Source organism: Ziziphus jujuba, chromosome 10 (assembly GCF_031755915.1).
Source record: "Ziziphus jujuba cultivar Dongzao chromosome 10, ASM3175591v1".
NCBI lineage: Eukaryota > Viridiplantae > Streptophyta > Magnoliopsida > Rosales > Rhamnaceae > Ziziphus > Ziziphus jujuba.
Window position 1 is genome coordinate 12,838,850 of NC_083388.1, and position 22,794 is coordinate 12,861,643.

Consider the following 22,794-nt stretch of genomic DNA (forward strand, 5'->3'; position numbering starts at 1 on the left):
GGTTTAAAATTTTTTTTATACAATTTTGGTCCAAAAAATACCAAATTCGAAATATATATATATATATACAATTTGGGCCGAGGCCCAACACGAAGCCCAGACCGGCCCAACCCGCAAACCCAACCCAAACCGATCAAGTATGGTCGGTTCGGTTCGGTTCGGTTTTTGTATTGGGTTCGGTTCGGTTCGGTTATGTAACCAACCCAAACCGAATTGGTCGGTTAGGTTTAAAAAAACCCCAAAAACCGAACCAATCCGCACCGAGCCCACCCCTAGCCCACACACAACACACTTGTTACTTCATTCTAACATCTTTATCAATAATAAAATAATAGTATAGTGATAAAATAAATTAAAATAATACGTGGCTTATTCTATATATTGGACTTACGCATTAACGGCCTAATTCATAAATAAAGGTTCCTCAGTTTATTGTGTTGACTAAGCTCTCATTAAGGACCTGAAAAGAAGAAAAAAAAAAAAAGGCTCTGGAACTTAAGGAGTCGCACTGCAATCTTTCATTTAACCTCTGATTGATAGAAGGGATGGAAAATAAAAAGGATGAAAGATGGGAAGGGATGCAGAAATGGAGAAATGGAAATATTCCAATCTATTACTCCTCTTACTTGGAATGACATGAAAGATGGACGATAATTTTCCATCCTTCCTTTAATATAAAAAGATAAGAATAGAAGGAAAGAAAACTACAATTTTAACTTATCAACTAATAATACCCTTTTAAAATGTTAAATAACATTAAGAATTAAGAATAGTACCCTTATGTGATTGTTACATTATATTTTTTAATCATTGATTTATAAAATTATCATTTATTAAAAAATTTATAGTACTTAAAATAGTATTACTGATTCACCGAAATCAAACATAAAAATGAATTCTAGTTTTTTGGCACTATTGCCCCCATAATTATATGCAAAATGAGGCTTGGTTTCTGAATAATTTTTTTGATAAGTCAGTCTCTAAACTCGAGTTAACTTTCTCGCATTGGTCCTTTGACTGTTTTTCATCCATTTTTGAATAGTCTTAGCACATGGCCTTAGCTGATAACAAAGGGTAGATGGTCATCTTTCAAGGACCGAATTGCAATTTCATATAGTTTAGGGGAAATGTGCAATTTGTAATTTAAAACAAAAAATTAAGGAGTCAAAGCTTTAAAGTAAAATCTAAAAAATCGTTTTTTCCTATAAAAAATCATATAAAAATCTTCAACAAATTTTTTTTTTAAAAAAAAAAATTAGAAGAATAAAAAAAATATATTATTTTTTCTGAAATATCACATAAATATTTTTTTATAAATTTAATTGAAAAGGCTATGTAGTTTTTTAAAATAATTATGAAAGAAATACTTTTACTAAATTAATAAAAGCATTTTAGAAAATGGCTAGAAGTAATAAATGAAAGAACTAAAAGGAGTACAATCTAATATTTGAGTGCCAAACCTGCTTCTAAACGTGGTTCAAAAAATTAATTAAAATTCCTTACTTTATAAAAAATAATAATAATAAGAACCAAGCTCTAAAATATTTTAAAAAATCCTCTACTTTTACTTGAGACATTCTAAAACCCTAAAAATAGGATGTATGAGTAATTTTTCGACAACAGTAACTGACATTAGGATATTGTTAAAAATTTTAGAGAATTTCCGCAAAAACCAGTTTGATGTTCAAATAGTTTCTTCATTTGTTATTTATAAATTATAATATTTTTTAACAAGTTGTAGTAAGTAAATCATTTCTACGTACGTTTTTAAGAAAATCAAATCTAACCTTGGTAGCTCACGTGGAAAGCATGTGCTAAAACTGTTAAAAATGGATGGAAATGGTCAAGGAACCAACCCGCAAAACTGCCTCGAGTTAAGGAAACCATTTGCCACAAAAAGTAAAAAGTTCAGAGATCAAGTTGGGTGAGGCATGAACCTCTTCCCTGTTGATCAAAATCCAAATTTTTTTTACCAACTCATCTGTTAGCAGCATCGAAGCCAACAAGATACATGTACATATTACACAAATGAAGGCAATACTCATCAACATGTCTTTAACACACCCAAAACAGCACTCTCCCACCAGTTCAATACAATGAACTTTCATGCGACACAAATGTTACTGAAAAATGCTTATAGGCAAATTTTTAAGCAGTGAATCTGCTAACGTTTTATCAATAGTTGTGGATTCAATAGTAACTACTTCTTCATCAACTTTTTCTTTGACCTTAAAGAACCTAATATCAATATATCTCACGCCTCATGTGTTTAATGCTCTTAATGTTATTGGAAAATGATACAGCTGCAGAATTATTAAAAAAAAAAAAAAATAGCTTCAGCGTCCGTTTGGCATAAGTCCTTAAATTAATAAGTGTTTTTGTTAGAGTAAACCTATTAGAAGAGGAATTTTTATTAAAAAATTATTAAGTATTTAGATGAAGTTAAATATTTTGACTTCTTAGGTAGTTTTGTAAGTTTCAAAAAGAATATATTGACATTATCGAAAAATAATATACACATTGAGGGAAACGGTAATATTATAAATTTAGTAAACGTATTTCCTACGTATTTTTTTAATATAGATTTTTTAATTAAATTTATATATATATATATTTATGTGATATTTGATATTTCAAAAAAAATTAATTTTTATTTTTTTTGTAAATTATTTCGAGGGAAGTGTCTAGATTTTGAAACAAACGTACAAAATAAGTGAAAGTACGCCCAAAAACAAAACAAAACAAAACAAGAGAAAAGTACCTGAAAAGGTTTCAAACCACAAAGGGAGTTTGTGAAATGATTCCCAAATAAAATAACAAATACAATTTCTTGTCATACAAATTTACTATAGGCATCCTTTTAGTTACCAAAGTTTTATTAGGGTTTAAAATAATATTTTAAGGGGTTATTTTGTAACGATACGATCGGTCTAAGAAGATTCGAGGTATTTTGCTCAATATAAAAATCAGCTTTAGGACCTCTTAGAATATGAGAACGATTTAGAGGATCTGCATTGTGAATATGGTGAAGTAGACCAAACCTTTGCTCCTGAAAACAGCCGAAATACATAGAAATGAACACCCTCTTAAAATACAAATACCAAAATAAAAGGGTTATAAAACAAGAAAGCAATGCAGAATTCCTTAAAAATAAAAAATAAACAAGGTTACTTCCAAAAGAATGTTAACAGGATAATTACCATGGCAGTTCGAAAGAATTTTGAAAGTAAAAACAAATAACAGTTTTAGAGCTCTATAATTTCTATTTGATAGCTCAAAATAAAGATCAAAAACAAATAACAATTGAGCTTCTGTAAATGGAACTGAAAGCTACTGAAGAAGCCAAACCGGAACCCCAAAATAAAAAAATAAAAATAAATAAAAAATCACAAACCAACAATCATACATATAATGCGGCACAAGGCACAAAAATACCAAAGCTAGACATTTAACAGAAAGAAATACTAAAATATAACAGTTCAACATTAAAATGAAGCTGTTCAACAACCATGGACTAACTCATCACAATGCTATAAAAATCAAAACCAATAAGATAAAGCAGAGCTCCCATCACAGCCTGCCAAACAACCAGAATTGCATCTGAATGCTCAGCTACTCCACTATCCTCGGGTAAGAGGCTAGAGGACTGTAATGCAAACCTTAAAAACTGTCCGCCAAAAGTACCAAAATAACCAAAACAAAATTGAAAAGCGCCAATAACAGACAAAACTAGTCTAACTGTAGTAGATCTCCTAAACATAGATCTTCACTTCTTCTTTGCAGCAGACTTGGTGACCTTGGCACCTGAGGGATCCTTCTTCTCAACACTCTTGATGACACCAACTGCAACGGTCTGGCGCATGTCCCTCACAGCAAAACGACCAAGTGGAGGATACTCAGAGAAAGTTTCCACAACCATGGGCTTAGTGGGAACCATCTTAACCATACCAGCATCACCATTCTTCAAGAACTTGGGCTCCTTCTCAAGTTCCTTACCAGATCGCCTATCAATCTTGGTCAATAGCTCAGCAAACTTCACTGCAATGTGGGAGGTGTGGCAATCGAGCACTGGAGCATAGCCGTTTCCAATCTGGCCAGGGTGGTTCATGATGATGACCTGAGAGGTGAAGTTGGCAGCTTCCTTGGCAGGATCATCCTTGGAGTTGGAAGCGACATAACCACGCTTGAGATCCTTGACAGCAACATTCTTCACATTGAAACCAACATTGTCACCTGGCAGGGCCTCCTGCAGAGCTTCATGGTGCATCTCCACAGACTTAACTTCAGTTGTCAATCCAGTTGGCCCAAAAGTCACAACCATACCAGGCTTCAAGACACCAGTCTCGACTCGTCCAACAGGAACAGTTCCAATACCACCAATCTTGTAGACATCCTGAAGTGGAAGACGGAGTGGCTTGTCTGAGGGCCTCTTAGGCTCATTGATCTGGTCAAGGGCCTCAAGGAGGGTAGGACCCTTGTACCAGTCAAGGTTGGTGGACCTCTCAATCATGTTGTCACCCTCAAATCCAGATATGGGAACAAATGGGATTTTATCTGGGTTGTAACCAACCTTCTTCAAATAGGAGGAGACTTCCTTGACAATTTCATCATACCTTGCCTTTGAGTACTTAGGGGTAGTGGCATCCATCTGCATACATTAATAGAAAATCAACGATCAACACGTAACAAAATTTATGAACTGATGCGATAATATCAATCAAAAATTAAAACCACAACCAAACAGATATGAATAGACAGCTCACCTTGTTACAGCAGCAAATCATTTGCTTGACACCAAGGGTAAAAGCAAGCAATGCATGCTCACGGGTCTGACCATCTTTGGAAATACCAGCTTCAAAACCACCAGTGGTGGAATCAATAATGAGCACAGCACAGTCAGCCTGTGAGGTACCAGTAATCATGTTCTTAATAAAGTCACGATGTCCAGGAGCATCAATGACAGTACAGTAGTACTTGGTAGTCTCAAACTTCCACAGGGCAATATCAATAGTAATACCACGTTCACGTTCAGCCTTGAGCTTGTCCAACACCCAGGCATACTTGAATGACCTCTTGTTCATCTCAGCAGCCTCCTTTTCAAACCTCTCAATAACACGCTTGTCAATACCACCAAGCTTGTAGATCAGGTGACCAGTGGTGGTCGACTTTCCTGAGTCGACATGGCCAATCACCACAATGTTGATGTGAACCTTTTCCTTACCCATAATAAACCTTCATCAAACAATGAGAAAAATCAGATTAGAAACAGTTAAAAGATATCATAAAAATAAACTTTTAATATAATAATAAACGTAGTGGAAATACTAACACTCAAGACATCTGTAATCATGTCCACAAAACATTATAGATAGGTAAGTTCATCACCATTGTTACGCTTAATACAATAACACAACCAATAAATATAGTTGCTTCGGTTTGCTCCCAAAGCAACAAGAAGGCAAGTCATGGGAGATATAAATTAGAAGCAACACAGAACTATTGCTTCAAGGGAACGAGTCATGTGGGAATGTTAAAATCCACACTGACCAGATAATGAAGCACAGAATCGAAACCGTTGATAAGAGAACAGATTTCGACAGAGCTAAAAACTATTATAATCCTCATCGCATTTTGAAAGCACTCATACTCAGATTTCCAAAGTAGAAGTAGATCATCCAAACAAACATTAAAATAAAAAAGAGCAAGAAACATTCTGTGCTTGCATGACTAGTCTTATAGAATAACAACAATATCCAGAAAATTATTCTCTCCACTTTCGAAAAAGGATCTCACAGAAAAACAAACATTCCCAAACCCATCATCAAACGAAACACATGTATTGAACTACAGCATGGAAGAAAAAAAAAAAAGCGCAAAACAAAATAAAATCGAGCCCAAAAGATTAGATTTGAAATTAAAACGTGAATCGATTTCAAGAAAATAAAACACATTTCAATCTCAAAAAAGTGTCGAGGGAAAACACCACTTAAAATTTTCATTTCCTAAAAGCATTTTTCAAGATCTGAGAACATATAAAGCCAATCCAACAATAACACATCCAAATAAACCAGTTCTACATCATTTCTACGAAGCGAACCCATTATCCAAACACAAACAGTCAGATCTAATCACACAGCTGAAATAGAACAAAACCCAGTTCATCAATTTCTTTCAATGGGGAGAAAAAACAATCTAACATTCGAATTTCAAGTAGAAAAACCAAAAAGAGAGAAATTCAGAGTATTGCAAGCCCAGATTATCATTTCTCCACCCATAAAAAATCAAAAGAAAAGGGAAGAAAGGGAAACAAACAGCATGCATAATCAAGAACACAAAGAGAAGATTAGGGATCTATACCTCGAGTAGAAGAGAGAATGATACGAGGAAAATCGCAGGGGAGTCTCTCTCGCCGACTTGGGTTTTGGGGTTAAGAGCGAGAGAGGGATATAGCAGAGGCTGAGAATTGTGAAGGATGTGAGATTTTAAAGACGAGCAACCCTGCTTCAGTGTCGTTAGGGTTTTTTCTACACCGTTGGATCTGATCTAACGGCTGTAATCCTCCTTAGCCACTGCTGCCGGAATGCCATAACGTGCACATCTTATTGCTGGCTGCGTAGGCATACTCCTCCCCACTGGAATGACCAAAATACCCTTCCGGTCGAAATTTTTTTTTTTCCGGTGCTCTTTTGTTCGTATTCATTTTTTTTTTTTTTTTTTGGTTATCTTTTTTGTTTATTATTATTATTATTAGTTTTTCATCTTGAGCATCCATTGTATATAAGAACTCTAATTAAAAAAAAAGAAAAAAAGAAAAAAGAAAAATAATGTTCTTTTTATTGGTTGTCTTTATCTCAATAATGGTGCACTATGATAATAATCTTCTACCAATATACAGTGTTTATTAATTTGTTTATAAATGTAAAGATATGGATCTTATATATGCTATCATATTAGATTGAAATGGTTTTTTTTTTTTATCACTTTAAACACTTATTTTTAAAAATGAAAATCCCATACATTTGAAAAGAAACAAATTGTAAATGGTGTCCTTGTACCAATAATTGATCCAAATTTTCGTATGTTATTATTTTTTTCAACAATAAAATTTGTAAAAATATCAAAATAGGTGGTATATGTGACAAAATGTTATACTTTTAAATCATAACTTAATAATGCTTATTTAAGGTAGTGTTGCTACTTTTTTTTTTTTTTTTTTTGAAGGCGGGGAATAGTTTTGTTACTTGAGGGCACCAAACTATTTACAAAATAAGCAGAATTATTTACCAAATTTAAATGACAAATGACATACAAATAATATAGTAAGTTTTAATTGATTTATTTTGTGGTTTTTATTTCTTTCCAACCATTGATAGCTACATCATTTGTCACATGCTTAGTATTAGTAAATATATTATTTTTATTTTTTTCATTATTGAGTTATTTGAGCCCATAACCATTACTCAGCCTAAATAAGTAATTGAAAAAAACTATTATAAATAAATAAACATTTAAATGGACAAATAAAATTTAGTAAAAGTTAATTAAATATTGTTTCATCATATACCATGTTATTTTGTAAATAAATTTGGTATATAATATGAAATCTTTAATATATTTAAGGTTTCAAAATGATTGATGTATTCTATTAATGGTTACGTATTTGAATAAACAAGTATAGACAACTACTTACAGTAAGAAAAAGAGTATAAGAAAAACAACAGGGAATGCCAACCAATTTTATAATTAGACTGAATTCATAAAATCAGATGTTTATTATCATTATTATTTCTATTATATTTTAAGAGTGTGGATTTAAAACTCTTGATTTTTATGAGAGGAAATAGTGATATTATCCTTAGGACATCACCATAGAAACAAGTAAAATGTTTATTTTTCTTATTTATTGATATATATATATATATATATATATATATATATATATTTTTTTAGACACATGTTATTTGAGAAAGAAAGAAAAAACATCACTTTCGGAATTTAGTCGAGATAAATAAGATATTTACAAAATTTTAAAAATAGAATCCCTTCATAACATTGTCTTGCTAATCCAATATTTACTATTTTTATTAGATTTTTATGTATGTTTTATTACAAATACACGACGGATTTCATCACAATGTTATAAAACTAACAAAATTAAATCAATTTTAATATGCCACAATTATTGGGTTTGTAACAATACCCAAAAAAAGAAAAAAAAAAAACTTAAGACATAAACGAAAACAAAATAAAATAGATTTCAACCTCCCTTAGTGCCTAAATTCTGTAGGCTTGCATAATTCTAATTTTGGGGCAAATAAAGTTGTCGAATTTAAAATATTTTAAATAAAATACTCTATATGTTATTGGAAGAAACAGCTTCCTTTTCATCATCCAAAATGCTATCTTCAAAATGCTGTAATGCACAATGCCATCAGCAACAAATAAAAAATTATCTATGACTAATAGCAAACTTCCATGGCAAAGAAACCTTTTGTCATTTTGTACATAGAGTGCAGCGTCCACAATAAAAGGTTAACCAGCACTTTCCTAGATTAATTACTTTTATGCAAAGAGAATAGACTTTGTCTTGTTTGGCCATCTCAGAGACTACTTTCTCAGAAAAAGAATGAATAACAAAGTTATCTTTAGCAGTGGAGGTTGAATAAATGGCTTCAGACATCGAACCGACAATGGGATTTTGGCTCTGATGATAAACTTCTAACATCAGAGTTCTGACAGACAAAGAGTTCCACCAAAGATCCCACCAGGTGCAGTTCTTCAGGAGAAAAATATTTGAGGGACAATGGATTTTGTATTCATCAACAAGTGCATTAAGACAGAAGAATAGGCATCCTCGAGGCTGCCCCTAAAAGGAATTCCATTAAGCAATAATGGAGGAAACACTCACTTCTGATTTATTGCATCATTAAAATTTAAGATTGGATTTAATTTCTATGGATCCGCATAGGAATGAGGCAATTAGAAATTAGATTACAGAAATCATTTCAACCAAGCATATAAAAAAAATATAAGGAGAAAAAAAAAAATGAAAGAAATGAAAGTTATATAATACCATAATGAATGATAAAAATGATAATTTGAAATACAATAAAATATACAAATGAATAGAAATTTGCACCGCATGAATCACCATGGTATTTTATAAAATCACAGCCTAGATTATTTCTTTATTGTGCAGAATTCTAAGTCTGTCTTCAACAGCTCAAATAAAAGAAGAATTAACCAAAGCGATAATACGTTGAAAGTGAAAAGAAACTATTGTTGAAGATGCTAGGAAAGAGGCCGCAAAACATAATGCAATGTTAACAATCATATTGTAGTATTTTAAAATTCAAGGATTAATTGCTTACTTCCACTTATTAAAGTATCATATAGCCACAGATAGAGCGGCTAATATATGAAATATAAAATATAACATATACCTAAAAAAAGGGGAAAGAAAATGTGCATCAGCCAATACACTAGGTGACCTAGATAATTTGACAAGGCATTCTAGTCCATTTAGATAGTTCATGTGATCACGAACAAATTGATACAGATCACCATACTGCTCATTACATTTCGAGCTTGGGGCACTAAATCCATGGGGTTCCAGAGTTAAACACCACAGTTCCTAATACAATAGCAATTCTACACTGCTTTCCCACCCAAATCGAGGGAAAAAAAAAAGGATAAAGGATCACTGATGTGCCTATAGATTAACACCTTGTAGATTATTAGTGAAGGAAGAAAAGGAAGACCAAAGAAATGGAATATTTGATTGTGGCAACACCAACACAAAACCAAATAGATCTAGATCAGGAAATATAATTGAAACCATGAAGTTAAAAAGGGTCTAGAAACACCTCATTGATTCCAATTTTCCTTCCCACTGAAAAAGAGTCCTCCAACATAGTAAAATTCATATAGCATCAACACCGAGTATCTCGACTATTAAATCTTCTCATTAAAATCTTTGCAGTACCATATCAATGCACGTTGCGAAGGAATTCGAAGACCCTTAACTTGAATTACAATATGTTCCTCGATCATTGTCCCACTCATTACCCTGAGAAGGCATAAGAATGAAAATAGTAAGATAGTTAGATATGATTTTTTTTTTTTTTTTTTCTTACAAAATGAAAATAGTAAGAGAGTTAGATATGATTTTTTTTTCTTACAATCTACTATGTCCAGATACTGAAGTAAAAGAAACAAAGAAAGGAAATTTTTAAAAGAAGAAAGTAACATTTTGTATCTTAATAAGAGAAAATTAGGTTACCTGATCCTCACACCTTTAATGAGGGATAGGCTTTATAATATAAGGATGTGAGTCAAATCATCAAACCTCAAGCCCAGTAATATAATAGTATGGACCTAGCTGCAATCATTTAAAACATAGAACAGAAGCAAGTTTAGGATTCTTCTCATGTAAAAACTTTTACTTAAACCCCCCAAAAAGAGGCCTTTGGTGTTTAGGGGTGCATCCTCAGTCAAAAATGTAAATCTATTTAGACAAGCAGTAAACTGAAGAAGACAACCCATCAAGAAAAATTTAAATTATCATTTTGACTTCTCTTTCCAAATTTAGCCAGATCCATTAGTCTACAATTGATGGAAAAAAATTTAACAAGAAAATGTACCTGGTGCCAGAATGAAAACATTCTCTTTAGAGGCGCGTAGCTTACACAGTTATAATATTGGCATTGGCACATATTTATAAAATAAGAAAACAAAATGCGCTAATTCATAGAATAGCAAGTCAATACCTGAATCGATTTTGGTCTGTCGAACTTCCAAAGTCATCTTCAAGCACATATAGAAGCTTCCTGTATGTATGCCCATCCACAAGATCTTTCTCCTGGAACTCCTTTAGCAGACTCATTGCCTGTCCAACCCTTCCTCTTCTGCAGATCTCATCCAGTACTGTCCTGTATGTAATGAAATCAGCTGATCTCTGGTGCTCAATCATCTCCCATAGATACTTCATTGCCTCCTCAACATCTCCACCGAGAGCCAAAGCATTCACAAGTGAGTTGTATGATTTACTACTAGGAACAAACCCTTTATTCTTCATTTCATTGCACAGCTCCCTTGCATTGTTTGTCCGGCCTTGGGCACACAACCCATGGATCAGATAATCATAAGAAAAGGAGTTAGGAAGGCACTTATAGACCACACCCATCTGATGGAATATCCTAAGTGCATCATTGACATGGAGGGAAAGCACATAACCCTTAATCATAGAATTCAAAGAGAAAATATCAGGTTCAATCCCATCATCCACCATTTGTCTAAACAGGCGCCTAATTGTCTCCATATACATATGGTTTATGTAAGAATTACTACCCCAACTCAATAATGCAGCAAAAAGAATATTATAGGTTCTAATTGAAGGCCTACAATCCAACTTCCTACTGCTTCTCATGTGCTTAAATATATTGATTGCTCTAGTCAACTTCCTGGCTTCAGTGAAAAAGTAAATAATTGTATTGTAAAGAGCCTCAGAACCAATAGAAGAGACAGCAAGCACTTGGTTGACAACATCATCCATTTCTTGGTACATTTTAGCAACGCCAAGCTTTTTTATGGTAGTATGATAAGTGGAAACATCATGCTTGAACCTGGGCTGGTGTGTTGCCCAATTGAACAGCTCTAAACACAAAATAGGATCATCCTGCTGACTTATAACATTACAAAGTTCTTCAGGAGTAAATCTAGGAAGAAGTTGGGAGACCACCTTTTGAAATTGGGCTTCATCAAGACTAGGCACGTTATTTGCTTTCAATCTTTTACGTGCTCTCCTCCTAAAAGACCTTGAAGAAGGCCTGCTTGAGTAGAACGAATACAAGGAAAAGCGTGCATATACACACAAAAGCCCATGTGAAGCAGTTGGTGAAGCTGGGTAAGTGCCCGTTCGAGCCAAATTATGCATTTGCCTCAATCCATTACCAATTAAATTAAAATTACAGGAAAATACAATGAATCTTCTCAGATAACTCAGATATTGGTAAAATGAGTATGCATAATTAAATTGATTAGTAAGATCTGAGTTTGAGTAACCAACCCTTGACCAAAATCTACGAACACAACTCATGCTACAAAATCTAGTCAGAACTATATCTTATAGAACTAAAATAAGTAGAACTAGCACAAAAGTTTGGCAAGTTCGATTTTCATCGAAGCAATGTTGGTCTGAACAAGATGGAAAATATGCCAACTTTTCCTGCAAGAAGAAAAACATATTCATGGCTATCATATAATGTAGCAAGAAGCAAGAAAAAAAAAGAAAAAATAGTACTTATGAATACAATGTAAAAGAAAAAACCAAAACCTATAAATGCTTAATCACAAACAACTGGGGCAGCAAAATTTAAAAAGACAACAAATTTGAAAACAGATGAACCTGTAACATAACAAAGTTATATTTTAGTGACTAGCTTAATCACTCAAACTCAAAATTAATTTTTTAGAATTTAATTGTGATTCTGAAAGAAATAGTGCATCCAAAAGTTAAGTATTACCTAGAATTCTGCAAACTAATTCCTAAATTTGAAGTAGAAAATACAAATTTAGAAGTAAAGCAAGGGAGTAAAAGAAGAAAAAGGAGCTGAAAAAATCAACATCATATTAGTCTGATTTAGCATAAAGAACTATAAAAAGTTACACATTCATTATTAAAAACATATCTATTATAGAGAGAAATGAAATATAAACATATTATAAGCTGGCATTATTCAAGACAATATGGCAACATATAATGAATTTCAAAATCCATGGATATTAACACTCAAACATAGATTAAAGTTTTCAGGGAAACATTTTTATCTAAGGCACAAAATAAAAGGGAGTGCAGCAAAATGCAATTGTAGCACACACACTTGATTCCCCAAAATGACAATGGCCACAAAAATCACGGCCAACTATGTAAAATCTATTCATATATACCAAGAAATATTCATATAACTTTTATTTTCCATCTTAGTAACATAATTGAAGTCAATAAATAAGTAATGCTCCATATGTATAAGTTATTAACGATAAACAAAATATTTAATAGAAATTCAAGCAGATTTGATCGTCTTATCAATACCCTAATTAGAAATCAATAATGGCAATTGAAAAAAAAAAAAAAAAAAGGCAAACCAAAATATGCTTGTACCTAGTAATTCCCACCAGTAGATACCAAAAAGAAAAAAGCCAGAAGTTAAGAAGTTAGACCAAGTAAACCAACAGTGTAGGTGGCTACATTCACTAACCATAAGAAGTTCATCTTCCGTTATGACCAAAAATTTATTCAGGACAAATTGCACAGCTTTCCTCCAGCTAAGAATCATATGTACCAACATCCATTGTCTAATTTACACAAGAAGTAGAAATGAATTATAAATAGATAAAATAAAACAAACTACGAAAAAAAAAAAAAAAAAAAAACTAATACCTTGCAAACTAGCTACCAAATGGTGCAGATTCTGCTGCTGGAAATAATAATTAAATCAAAGAACAAAGCAATGAAAACAACGCATAGCCTCTCCAAACAGGGAATCAACCTGAAACAAACAAAGAACATGGATTAGAATTAAGAACAAAATAATAATAACAATAACAATAATAATAATAATAATCCGAAATAAAAGCTCATCCAAACTGAAAAGCCATAATTCAAAACCGACAAATGATATTACATAAAACCCCCTAATTATGCATCAATCAGTCTGATGCCCACTTCCTGCTCTTCCATGTTCTCACGCACCGGAAGAACCAATCCCCCAGTTGTAGATTTCGGACCTATCGCCGATTATGCATTCTGGTTATTTTTTTGTTTCGGCGAGGGCACTTCAGGGTTTTGGCTTTAAGTCCTAAGTCACATGCCACGCCCGTTATTTGCTTCTTTTTCATACCAGTGGTCCAGAGGATTGGAGGTGTAGATGATGGGCTGGAATGGATTAAAAATGGTGCAATAGTCTTTCTTTTTGCACATTCAGCAAAAAGAAGTCGCTCATTTTGCACGAGCCAGATGTCTGTTTACACCCAATTTAATATGAAATGACCAAAAAGCCTTTATTAACCTTGTTTTGTTTTAATTTTCTTTTTAAAGTTTTATAATTTTTTTTTTTTCTTTTCTCTTTACAAAACACGAACGCCTCCCTATTCTCACCTTTGCTCGGAACCTCAGTCCTTGTTGCTGGGGCTCATTCATCAATTAAAAAAAAAAAAGTAAATATATAAATTGACAAAAAAAGAAATTTATTTTTATTTTTTATTTTTTCATGTATTATATATATATATATATATATATATATATATTTGAAGTTTGAAGAAACCCAAAAATAAAAAGTTCCGGGTCATCTTCTTTTTAAACAAAATTGATTGTTTTAGCGAATACCTTGAACCACTGCAAAACTCGTACAGCTTTACTCTATTGGAGAGTATAATAAGAGCCACAATTAAACAATAATAAATAAATAAAGAGGAAAAAAAGTCAAAGGAGTTTTTAGTAAATTTATCTAAGAAGAATGTGTAGGAAGAGTTTAGGTCATGTAAATAGAAGCAACCACGAAGAAAATGTATTGTTTGGGCTTCTTAGTGTAATTCTACGGTTTGGCTTTTCGGCGTAATTTATGGGTTTGGTCTTTTAAGTGTGGTCACAGCCAATGTCATCACCTTCCTTCCACCCACACTAGAACTTCATACGGTTTTTGCACTTCTTGCAGGATAAAAATTTCTAACTATCACAGTTTTTTCATTTAAAATTACCTAAAACCTTTTTGACTTACTTTTTTAAAATATATTTTTCAAATTAAAAAAAAAAAAAAAAAAAAAAAAAAAAAAAAAAAAACAGATGAAAACTTGGAATATGTTTTTCATTTTCATTTTTTCTTTTTTTTTTTGTTTTTCTTTTTTTTTTTTTTTTTACACATCTAATGGTTGAAAAACAAATGAAGACTTTTGTATTTATTGGAGGGGCCCATTTGAATTTCCTTAAAAGCCTCTCTGCATCAAGTTTCTTCACAACTTTTGTTTCCTCAGAAAGGGAATATCTCCATAAAAAAGTTTTATTTTTAAAACAACCAACTCCTCATATTTTGGAAATTTTCCTACCAAAATGAACAGAGCCTAAGCAGAAACTAATTTCATTCAACACTAGATCCAAAAATTAAAATAAGCAAAAAAAAAAAAAAAAAGATTAAATTGCCATCAAATCTAACCGAGACAAAATTGCCAAGACACTATTCTAACAACCAAAACCGCAAATCCAAGCCCAAGAAAACACTAACATTTTGCATACAAATCAAACAATTGACCCCGAATTTTAAAACAATTAGCAAAAAAAAAAAAACACATAAAAAATCCAAGAGAAATTACAGAGTGAGAGACGATAATGGAGGTACAGTAGAGTCCTTCAAGCCAGCCTCAGGTGGTCTTGGAGCCCCACAAGCGAAGCCCCGACCAATTTCCTCTCATCTTCAAAATTTCTTAGAATTCCCAGAAAACCAAAATGAAGAACCCAAATGCTCCCAAACAATTAGGGTTTCAGTAGAAGGGAAGAAGAAAACGATCTTTCTTCTATATCTCACTCAGTTCAAGTTCACACAAACTCTCTCTCTCTAGGTTGAATCGATAAAGCAGAGAGCATGACGGCGACGTTTAAACGATTTCGAGGATCTGAAGGAAGGAAGAGGAAGGACTCAAATTGACGATATTGACCTTGGGGTTTTAACGAGTTCACTGTTTCAGTTGAAGCGAGGTGGCGTGGGCTTTTGGTAGTTTAAAGGTTTAAACATTGCAAAAGTAATTGTCGGTCGGCTGTTGAAAATGTAGGGCCCGTTTCTTACACTAAACTTAAAACATAGGCCCATAAAAGAAAACCATAGGCTCACCTAAACCAAACGACCGAGCCCAATGCATAAATTTTGTTTTTTCTTTTCTTTTCTTTTTGCTTTTTTCTTTTTCTTTTCTCTTCTTTCTTTCTTTCTTGGAGAGGTGTGACTATTTCAAACATAAAAATTTATTCCTATTGGATTATTTTAAACAACAAATTTACCATCAGAACAAGTAAACTACATATCTTTCTTGTCTTTTAGGCTCTTCTTTTCCCTCTTTTACTGGAACTTAATTTATCAAATTTTTCATCACAAAAATAGTAAACCTTGCCATTGAAGAACAGTAGATTTGCCTTTATTTTTGAAGTTATTATCTATATTTATCAAATCTAGATAATATTTATTATTTTAAATATAAAATATTTATTTTATATACATATATACCATATTTAATATATATATATATATATATATATATATATATATATATATGAAAATTTTATGATGAGGACGGTCCGCATGAGAACCGCAGTATTAGTGACGGTTTTTTATAGTATTAACGACGGTTTCTTAAAAAATCGTCACTAGTACTATGAAAAACCGTCACCAATATTGTGGTCCGTCCGCACCATAAACGGACTGTATATATATATATATCATATTTATATTTACAAAATATAATTTTGTCATTTTCATTCACATAAAATACTTTTAAATATATTTACCCAAAAAAAAAATTTAAAATATACTGCTGAATTTAAAAAATTTGAAATTGAATTTACCCTTTTTATTTTACGAAAATGATTCATAAAAATTGTTTTTGAAAACTCCAAAACAGGCCCAAGCAATTTTTTAAAAAATATATATTTTTTCCAATATTGATCCATCTTCAATTGTTTTCTCCAAGAACATCACATATTAAATCAAACAAGCTCATAACAAAGAAAAACCACAAACCGAATGACATTATACAAATAGCCATAGATTAGCAATTTACCATTTTTCCATCAACAATCAAAGAAACAAAAGTAAAACACAAGTACAGGAAACAAAAGTAAAACACAAGTACAGGAGTAGATGCCAATGTGACCGTATATACACATATGTAAAAGGAATCACGTTCACGTTCACGTTCCAAGTTGTCCTTCATTATTGAAAAAATCATAAGCAGAAATTCAAAAAGAAAATATAAAAGAAAATCAAACATAATAACATGCAAGCCGGCACATGGTTGTGCTCTTTCTGTTACTAGAATTGTACCATTTGCCATTTTTTGATAAGGAAATTTTTTACATGCCTACAAAATTAAAATGAACGCGCGGTGGAGCGAAGTAAGGATGGGAGAGTATTGTATTAGTAGATTTGAACTTAATGCCGGTCGCATAAACTTTTTTATGATATAACAAATTCACTTTTTAGAATGTTTATTACTGGTAAATAATATTATTTATTTAATTTCTTGATCCATTTATTTAATATCAGACTGTCAATATTTTGTTTTATAGCAGTCAGTGTAAAATTCTAAAACAAAAATATAATGAACAAATTTGACTTTCTTAAACATTAAAATAAAAAACAAGAGGAAGAAACATTCGACACTTGCATGACTTGTTTTATAGAATAACAACAATTTGCAGAAAAACACCGCTCAGATTTTTCATTTCCGAAAAGCACTTTCCAAGATCTGAGAACATATAGAGCCCATCCAACAATAACACATCCAAATAAACGAGTTCTTTATCATTTTTACAAAGTAAAACCCATTATCCAAACATAATAGTCAGATCTAATCATATACAGCTCAAACAGAACAAAACCCAGTTCATCAGTTTCTTTCAATGGGGAGAAAAAAACAATCTAACATTCAAATTTCAAGTAGAAAAACGAAAAGGAGAGAAATTCAGAGTATTGCAAGCCCAGAATTATTATTTCTCCACAGATAACAAAACCAAAAATTAAAAAAAATTAAAAAGAACAGAAAAGAAAGGGAAACAAACAGCATGCATAATGAAGAACACAAAGAGAAGATTAGAGATTTATACGTCGAGTAGAGAAAAGGATGATACGAAGAAAAATGCAAGGGAGTCTCTCTCGCCGACTTGGTTTTGGGGTTGAGAGAGAGAGAGAGAGAGATAGCAGAGGCTGAGATTTGTGAAGGATTTTCTTCGAAATTGGTATTAAGCGTTGGCTGCTTTCAACAGGTTTAATTATGTACTTATTTAGACTATCAAAAACCCTTGCTTCCTTTTTTCATTGTCTTGAATCATGATAGAATTTCAGTAACTCTACTAACCTTCTCTTCCTTCTTTGTCACATCACTTTGTGTCAACTGTTCAATTTCTTATCTCTTCAATTTTCTGTAGGTTGGAATTGTTCACATACATGCTATCCATCGTCCTTTTAATTATCTGTCAATTTCATTGTCCTTTATTTTCGTATCTGCTAATTAAGATGAGGGGAATTTGGCCCAATGCTTTCTTAGGAATGAGTTTAACGATTTTTATTTTTTTATTTAGTATTTTTTTTTTAATAATTTTAAAATATTTTTATATCTAAATTAAATATTTTTATTTTTTTAATTTTTTTAATTTTTTTTTATCTTTTCGTCATCCGACTTTTCTCTTCTCCTTTATCACCTTTCTTCCAAAATTGGCTTATCTCTTCTCATTCATCAAGATTTCTTCACTTAGTTGCTCTTTTGCCAAACAGCCTCATTCATCTCTTTAATGGTCAAAATTCCATTTTGGAATTCGAAATTAGGGTATTGTGAAGAAGGAGGACGTGGATTTGTATATGAAATTCAAGGGCGGTGCTTCATGGTAGGAGCAAATGCCCAAGTTTGCTATTTTGCTTGGCCTCTCTGATAAAACGCCTGATCTGTTTGCTTTATTTTTCCTTTGATTTTTCGATTTGATTGGTTTCTGGGTTTTTTTCTAAAACATTTGTGAGTGTTTTTTTTTTTCCTAATTAATTTTAGTATAAGTTGGAATCGAAATTAGGGTTACATTTTTTTTTTTTAATTTATGGATACTCTAGATATTTAATTATTTTTTTTGAAATTTGTATGCTAAATATTTTAACTAACTGCAGATATTTCCTTTGATTTCATCCAGGTATCAAATCGATCTCCGTTATAATGGAGGTGTCTGTATGTTTTTAATGCTATCATTAAAGTATGGCATTATACCAATTGTGGTGCCAATTGGTGTTCGAGATTTTGACATTGATGGGGAACTTTGGGTCAAATTGAGATTGATACCGACTGAGCCTTTTGTAGGAGCTGTTTCATGGGCTTTCGTTGCACTTCCAAAAATCAAATTCGTGTTGTCACTATTCCGCTTGTTCAATTGAATGGGTATGTTATAAATTCTGAGCCTTTTCTATGCCATATTTGACAGTACAACTGTCATAAAATACACTGTCTTAAGATACTGATTCGTATCCTAGTATAGATGTTTTTACCTTGTTACTATCTATGTTAACTTATCACACGTACGTGCAAGCAAAACACACATAAAGAGCTGATTTTGATAATGGCATCTTATAATTCCGCACTTTAGGAATATGAACTTCTCTGGAAATGATTGTCTGATCGTGTATTTCCTAGTTTTTGTTATAGACTACCACAAATTTTCATTATCTAAACCCTGTAATCATATCATAAAATTTATGATCAATTTGTTATTGTCTGTAAGAATTAAGAAATAACATACATGTTGGTTTAATAACGAATGGGTTTTATCATTTTCCTTTTGTCGCCTTAGTAACTGGCTTCTATACTATACGTGATAGACTTCTTACAATTTGTTTATCAATCACGTTTTGGCTGAGAACTACTTTGCGGGATATTTTTGTTATACTCGCTATGCTTGACTGCAATTCGGCTTTAATATGACAGGTGGATTTGTCAACATTAGGGAGGCTGTTTATCAATCACGTTTTGGCTGAGAACTACTTTGCGGGATATTTTTGTTATACTCGCTATCCTTGACTGCAATTCAGCTTTAATATGACAGGTGGATTTGTCAACATTAGGGAGGATGTTGGCAAGGTTGAAGGTAAATATATTTTTTTTTTTGGGTCTTTTTTCTTGTTTGTTTGACATTTTCGTATGTTGGTTGCTGCATATTTTGTGTTACTTGGAATTTATTCATGAATTTTGGATTTTGAAATCAAAGCTGGAGTGATTATGGATGCATAACTATGTATTTGATGATTTAGTCTCGGATGATATTTTTTCCCCAGAGCTTTCCTTTAGCTATTCCTCTGTAGTAAGGCTTCGACCATGCTTAAACCATATTTTCCATGAACAATGTAGCCTATGATCAATCAATTCATAATGTATTTCACTATTGAGTAACTAACTTTAAAATGCATATTTGCTGCTCGCTTGTTTGAACATTGTAGAAGTGCCAACCCAATTGCAAAGTTATATAAAAGTTCATGGTAGATTAAGTTGAAATTGTTCCTTCTGAAAAAGAGCTTAACTTTCCATGGTGTCACCTCTCTTGAGGATTTTAACTTCCTTTTATTTCCAGGTGATTTTTATGCACGGTGGAGGTCCAAAGAGCAATTCCCATTCTAGCAAAAGCATATGGTGACAGCATGCACAAAATTCTGCATGTTGGCCCTGATACTTGTTCAGTGGTTTCTAAATTGCTAAAGGAGAAAGAAACTGAAGCCTCCGGTGTAGAACCATATGACATCGAGGATGCTGATAGAAACTGCAAAGCTCTTGTGACATCAAGTTTCCACTTCCATACAGGCCAAAATCATTTTCTCTTGTAATTGTTTCAGATGCATTGGAATATTTGTCTCCTAGGTACCTTAACAAGACCCTCCCAGATCTGGCAAGGGTATCTATTGATGGGCTTGTGATCTTTACAGGTGAAAAGATCGTACAACTGTTAAATAGATTTTGTGAAAGTACAGAGGCTTTACCCTGTATTTTGTTTGTTAATTGCATGTCTATGTGGTTATCTGTTGCTGCTCTTTATGCTCTCTTTATTCTGAGTCTCTACTAACTGGTTTTTTTTTGTATTAATTGGCAATCTGTGCTTCCTGAACATAAGATATATGGATAATTGGCACATAAGTATCTTCTAGTGAAGACCATGAAAACCAAATTTTATATGAGATTATGATGTTATCTTCCAATCTTGGTGCATTTTTCTTAATCCCAAGTTTCACAATTATTAAATTAGAATGCTTTAAGATTTTTTCCTTAATGCCTTCCCACATGCCAACGAAAGCAAAAGGTGGTAGGATGTTTTTAAAATTTTCTTATAAATTATGTTGTAATATTATGAGATGCTTTAAACATTTAATAAATTAAAAGAAGTTTCTCTGATATTCACATTTCTATTTGACAGCAAATTTTGATTTTCCTTGTTGTGTTTGAATGTACTGGACAGTCATAGTATTTTAATGATATCAGTTCTTTGAGAAAACTGCTCTTTTATGATGTTCAAACTTCAAAGTAATCTTTGCTTGATACTTATGGTAGTAAAACTTCTATATTGGGATGAAAAGTATATGATTGTTTTCTAGTGACATCTTTTGAAATGTCCATTCAGGCTCTCCTGGTCATCGGAAAGCTAAAGTTTCATAATCCAAATATGGAAGGGTGGTAAGAATATCTGCATTTGAAACTTATTTTTCATATGCTTTTCTTTTATTTCAAAAGTTGTTTAATTCATTGTGATAAGCTATTACATTAACTGCTAACATTTTGTTATTGATCATTTTCATGATAATCTTCCTTTGCTTGAGATGGTGAGATTGGATGGAGAGGTTAGGAATCAAAGAAAATATAAGGAATTTAAAAAGCTTATAGAAGAAAAAAAACAACCTTTTTTGCTTTAGGAATGAAAGTTTTTCATTTGAAAGGCTGGTTTATCTTAATATTTCAGCTCATATTGTTGTGCTGCAGATATTCCTGTGTCTCGTGGCTGCTTTAGTCTGAATATCATCTTATAAACAATTTAATTTTCTAAATAACCGACACACTGGCATTTTTATTTTTATTTTCCTTTTTGAAGGCTAAGATGAGGAGTTCATCCTGGTGGGTCAAGTATTTTGTTCAGACTAGCTTGGAGGAGAATGAAGCTACTATCAAGAAGTTTGAGCATGCAGCGACAAAGATGTCATGTCTCAAAATGCCAAATTTTTTACCTTATGCCATTCCATTAACATTTTGAATTTTTTTTTTGAATTTTTTTTTTAAAATTTTTTTATCACTCTTGAAGCACTTGGAGGTGCTATTTTTGATAATTCATCTCAGACGATTTTTTCTGTAGGAGACTATCAATCTTTCCCCTCAGTTGTATTGTTCACAAGAATATGAATTGTATTATTTTATTTAAGTTATTATTTTAAAGTTAAAGCAAGAATGAGTGTGGTATGTGTTCAGAAGGGTCCTATATTGTTATCTGAGTACGCTGATTGTTACATACACAGATACTTTGGTACTCTCAGTATCCGCTTGGTTTCTCAAGTTGTGAAACAAATTTAATATTGCATCCATTCTTAATCTGAAAGGGGAGAGAGCATATAGAGACACTAGAAGGAAATAAAAACCAGCTGTTAAATTTTTGCTTTTTTTGGAAGGGACTATATCTTAAGTGAATGAAGAAGTGTTAATATATAGGTTAGAAGGTACTTGAAGAGGTAATTTTTCTGGAGAGGTAATTTAGGTTAGAAGGTACTTGAAGAGGTAATTTAGGTTAGAAGGTACTTGAAGAGGTAATTTTTCTAAACCTGTGAGATTGCAGAGAGGGAAAAAAAAAATGCGAACCATACAAGAATGTATATATATTATACATGTTGGTAAGTACTCTTTTACTTATTTTGTTCTCTATTATGGAACAAAAAGAATGAAAATGAAAATTAGTGTCTCTCAATCGTTATATCTCTATGATGCTTGCTTTTATCATCTTCATTCTTTAGCCTTTCCATAACAAAATAATTT

At 32.2% G+C, this 22,794-nt stretch overlaps 2 protein-coding genes and 1 pseudogene across 7 annotated transcripts; 1 reads left to right on the forward strand and 2 right to left on the reverse strand.

Annotated features, from left to right (window-relative positions):
* Positions 1-3,386: 3,386 nt before the first annotated feature.
* Positions 3,387-5,257, reverse strand: LOC107411323 (elongation factor 1-alpha; the record flags this gene model as incomplete). Its single annotated transcript, NM_001323857.1, is given in 2 exon segments — positions 3,387-4,648; positions 4,764-5,257. Coding segments are annotated over 2 exon segments (1,344 nt in total). The 3' UTR covers positions 3,387-3,766.
* A 3,176-nt stretch (positions 5,258-8,433) lies between these two features.
* Positions 8,434-15,939, reverse strand: LOC107411324 (pentatricopeptide repeat-containing protein At2g27800, mitochondrial). 6 transcript variants are annotated; one of them, XM_016018890.4, is made up of 6 exons: positions 15,367-15,939; positions 13,442-13,550; positions 13,260-13,356; positions 10,770-12,226; positions 10,283-10,381; positions 8,434-10,069 (listed from the first exon to the last, which is right to left on the reverse strand). In XM_016018890.4, the coding sequence occupies exons 4-5, from the start codon at positions 12,095-12,097 to the stop codon at positions 10,378-10,380; spliced, it is 1,332 nt and encodes a 443-aa protein (XP_015874376.1). In that variant the 5' UTR covers positions 12,098-12,226; positions 13,260-13,356; positions 13,442-13,550; positions 15,367-15,939; the 3' UTR covers positions 8,434-10,069; positions 10,283-10,377. The 6 variants fall into 6 exon arrangements, with proteins under 6 accessions (XP_015874376.1, XP_015874374.1, XP_048324319.1 ...); XM_016018888.4 differs by lacking the exon at positions 15,367-15,939 and adding an exon at positions 13,686-14,024; XM_048468362.2 differs by lacking the exon at positions 13,260-13,356.
* A 4,427-nt stretch (positions 15,940-20,366) lies between these two features.
* LOC112489316 (probable pectin methylesterase CGR3) lies at positions 20,367-22,494 on the forward strand (annotated as a pseudogene).
* The last annotated feature ends 300 nt before the right edge of the window (positions 22,495-22,794 follow it).

What these genes read in the sequence shown, in the direction of transcription:
- LOC107411324 (XM_048468362.2), bottom strand. Translation starts at nt 12,097, where the DNA reads ATGAGTTGTGTTCGTAGATTTTGGTCAAGGGTTGGTTACTCAAACTCA.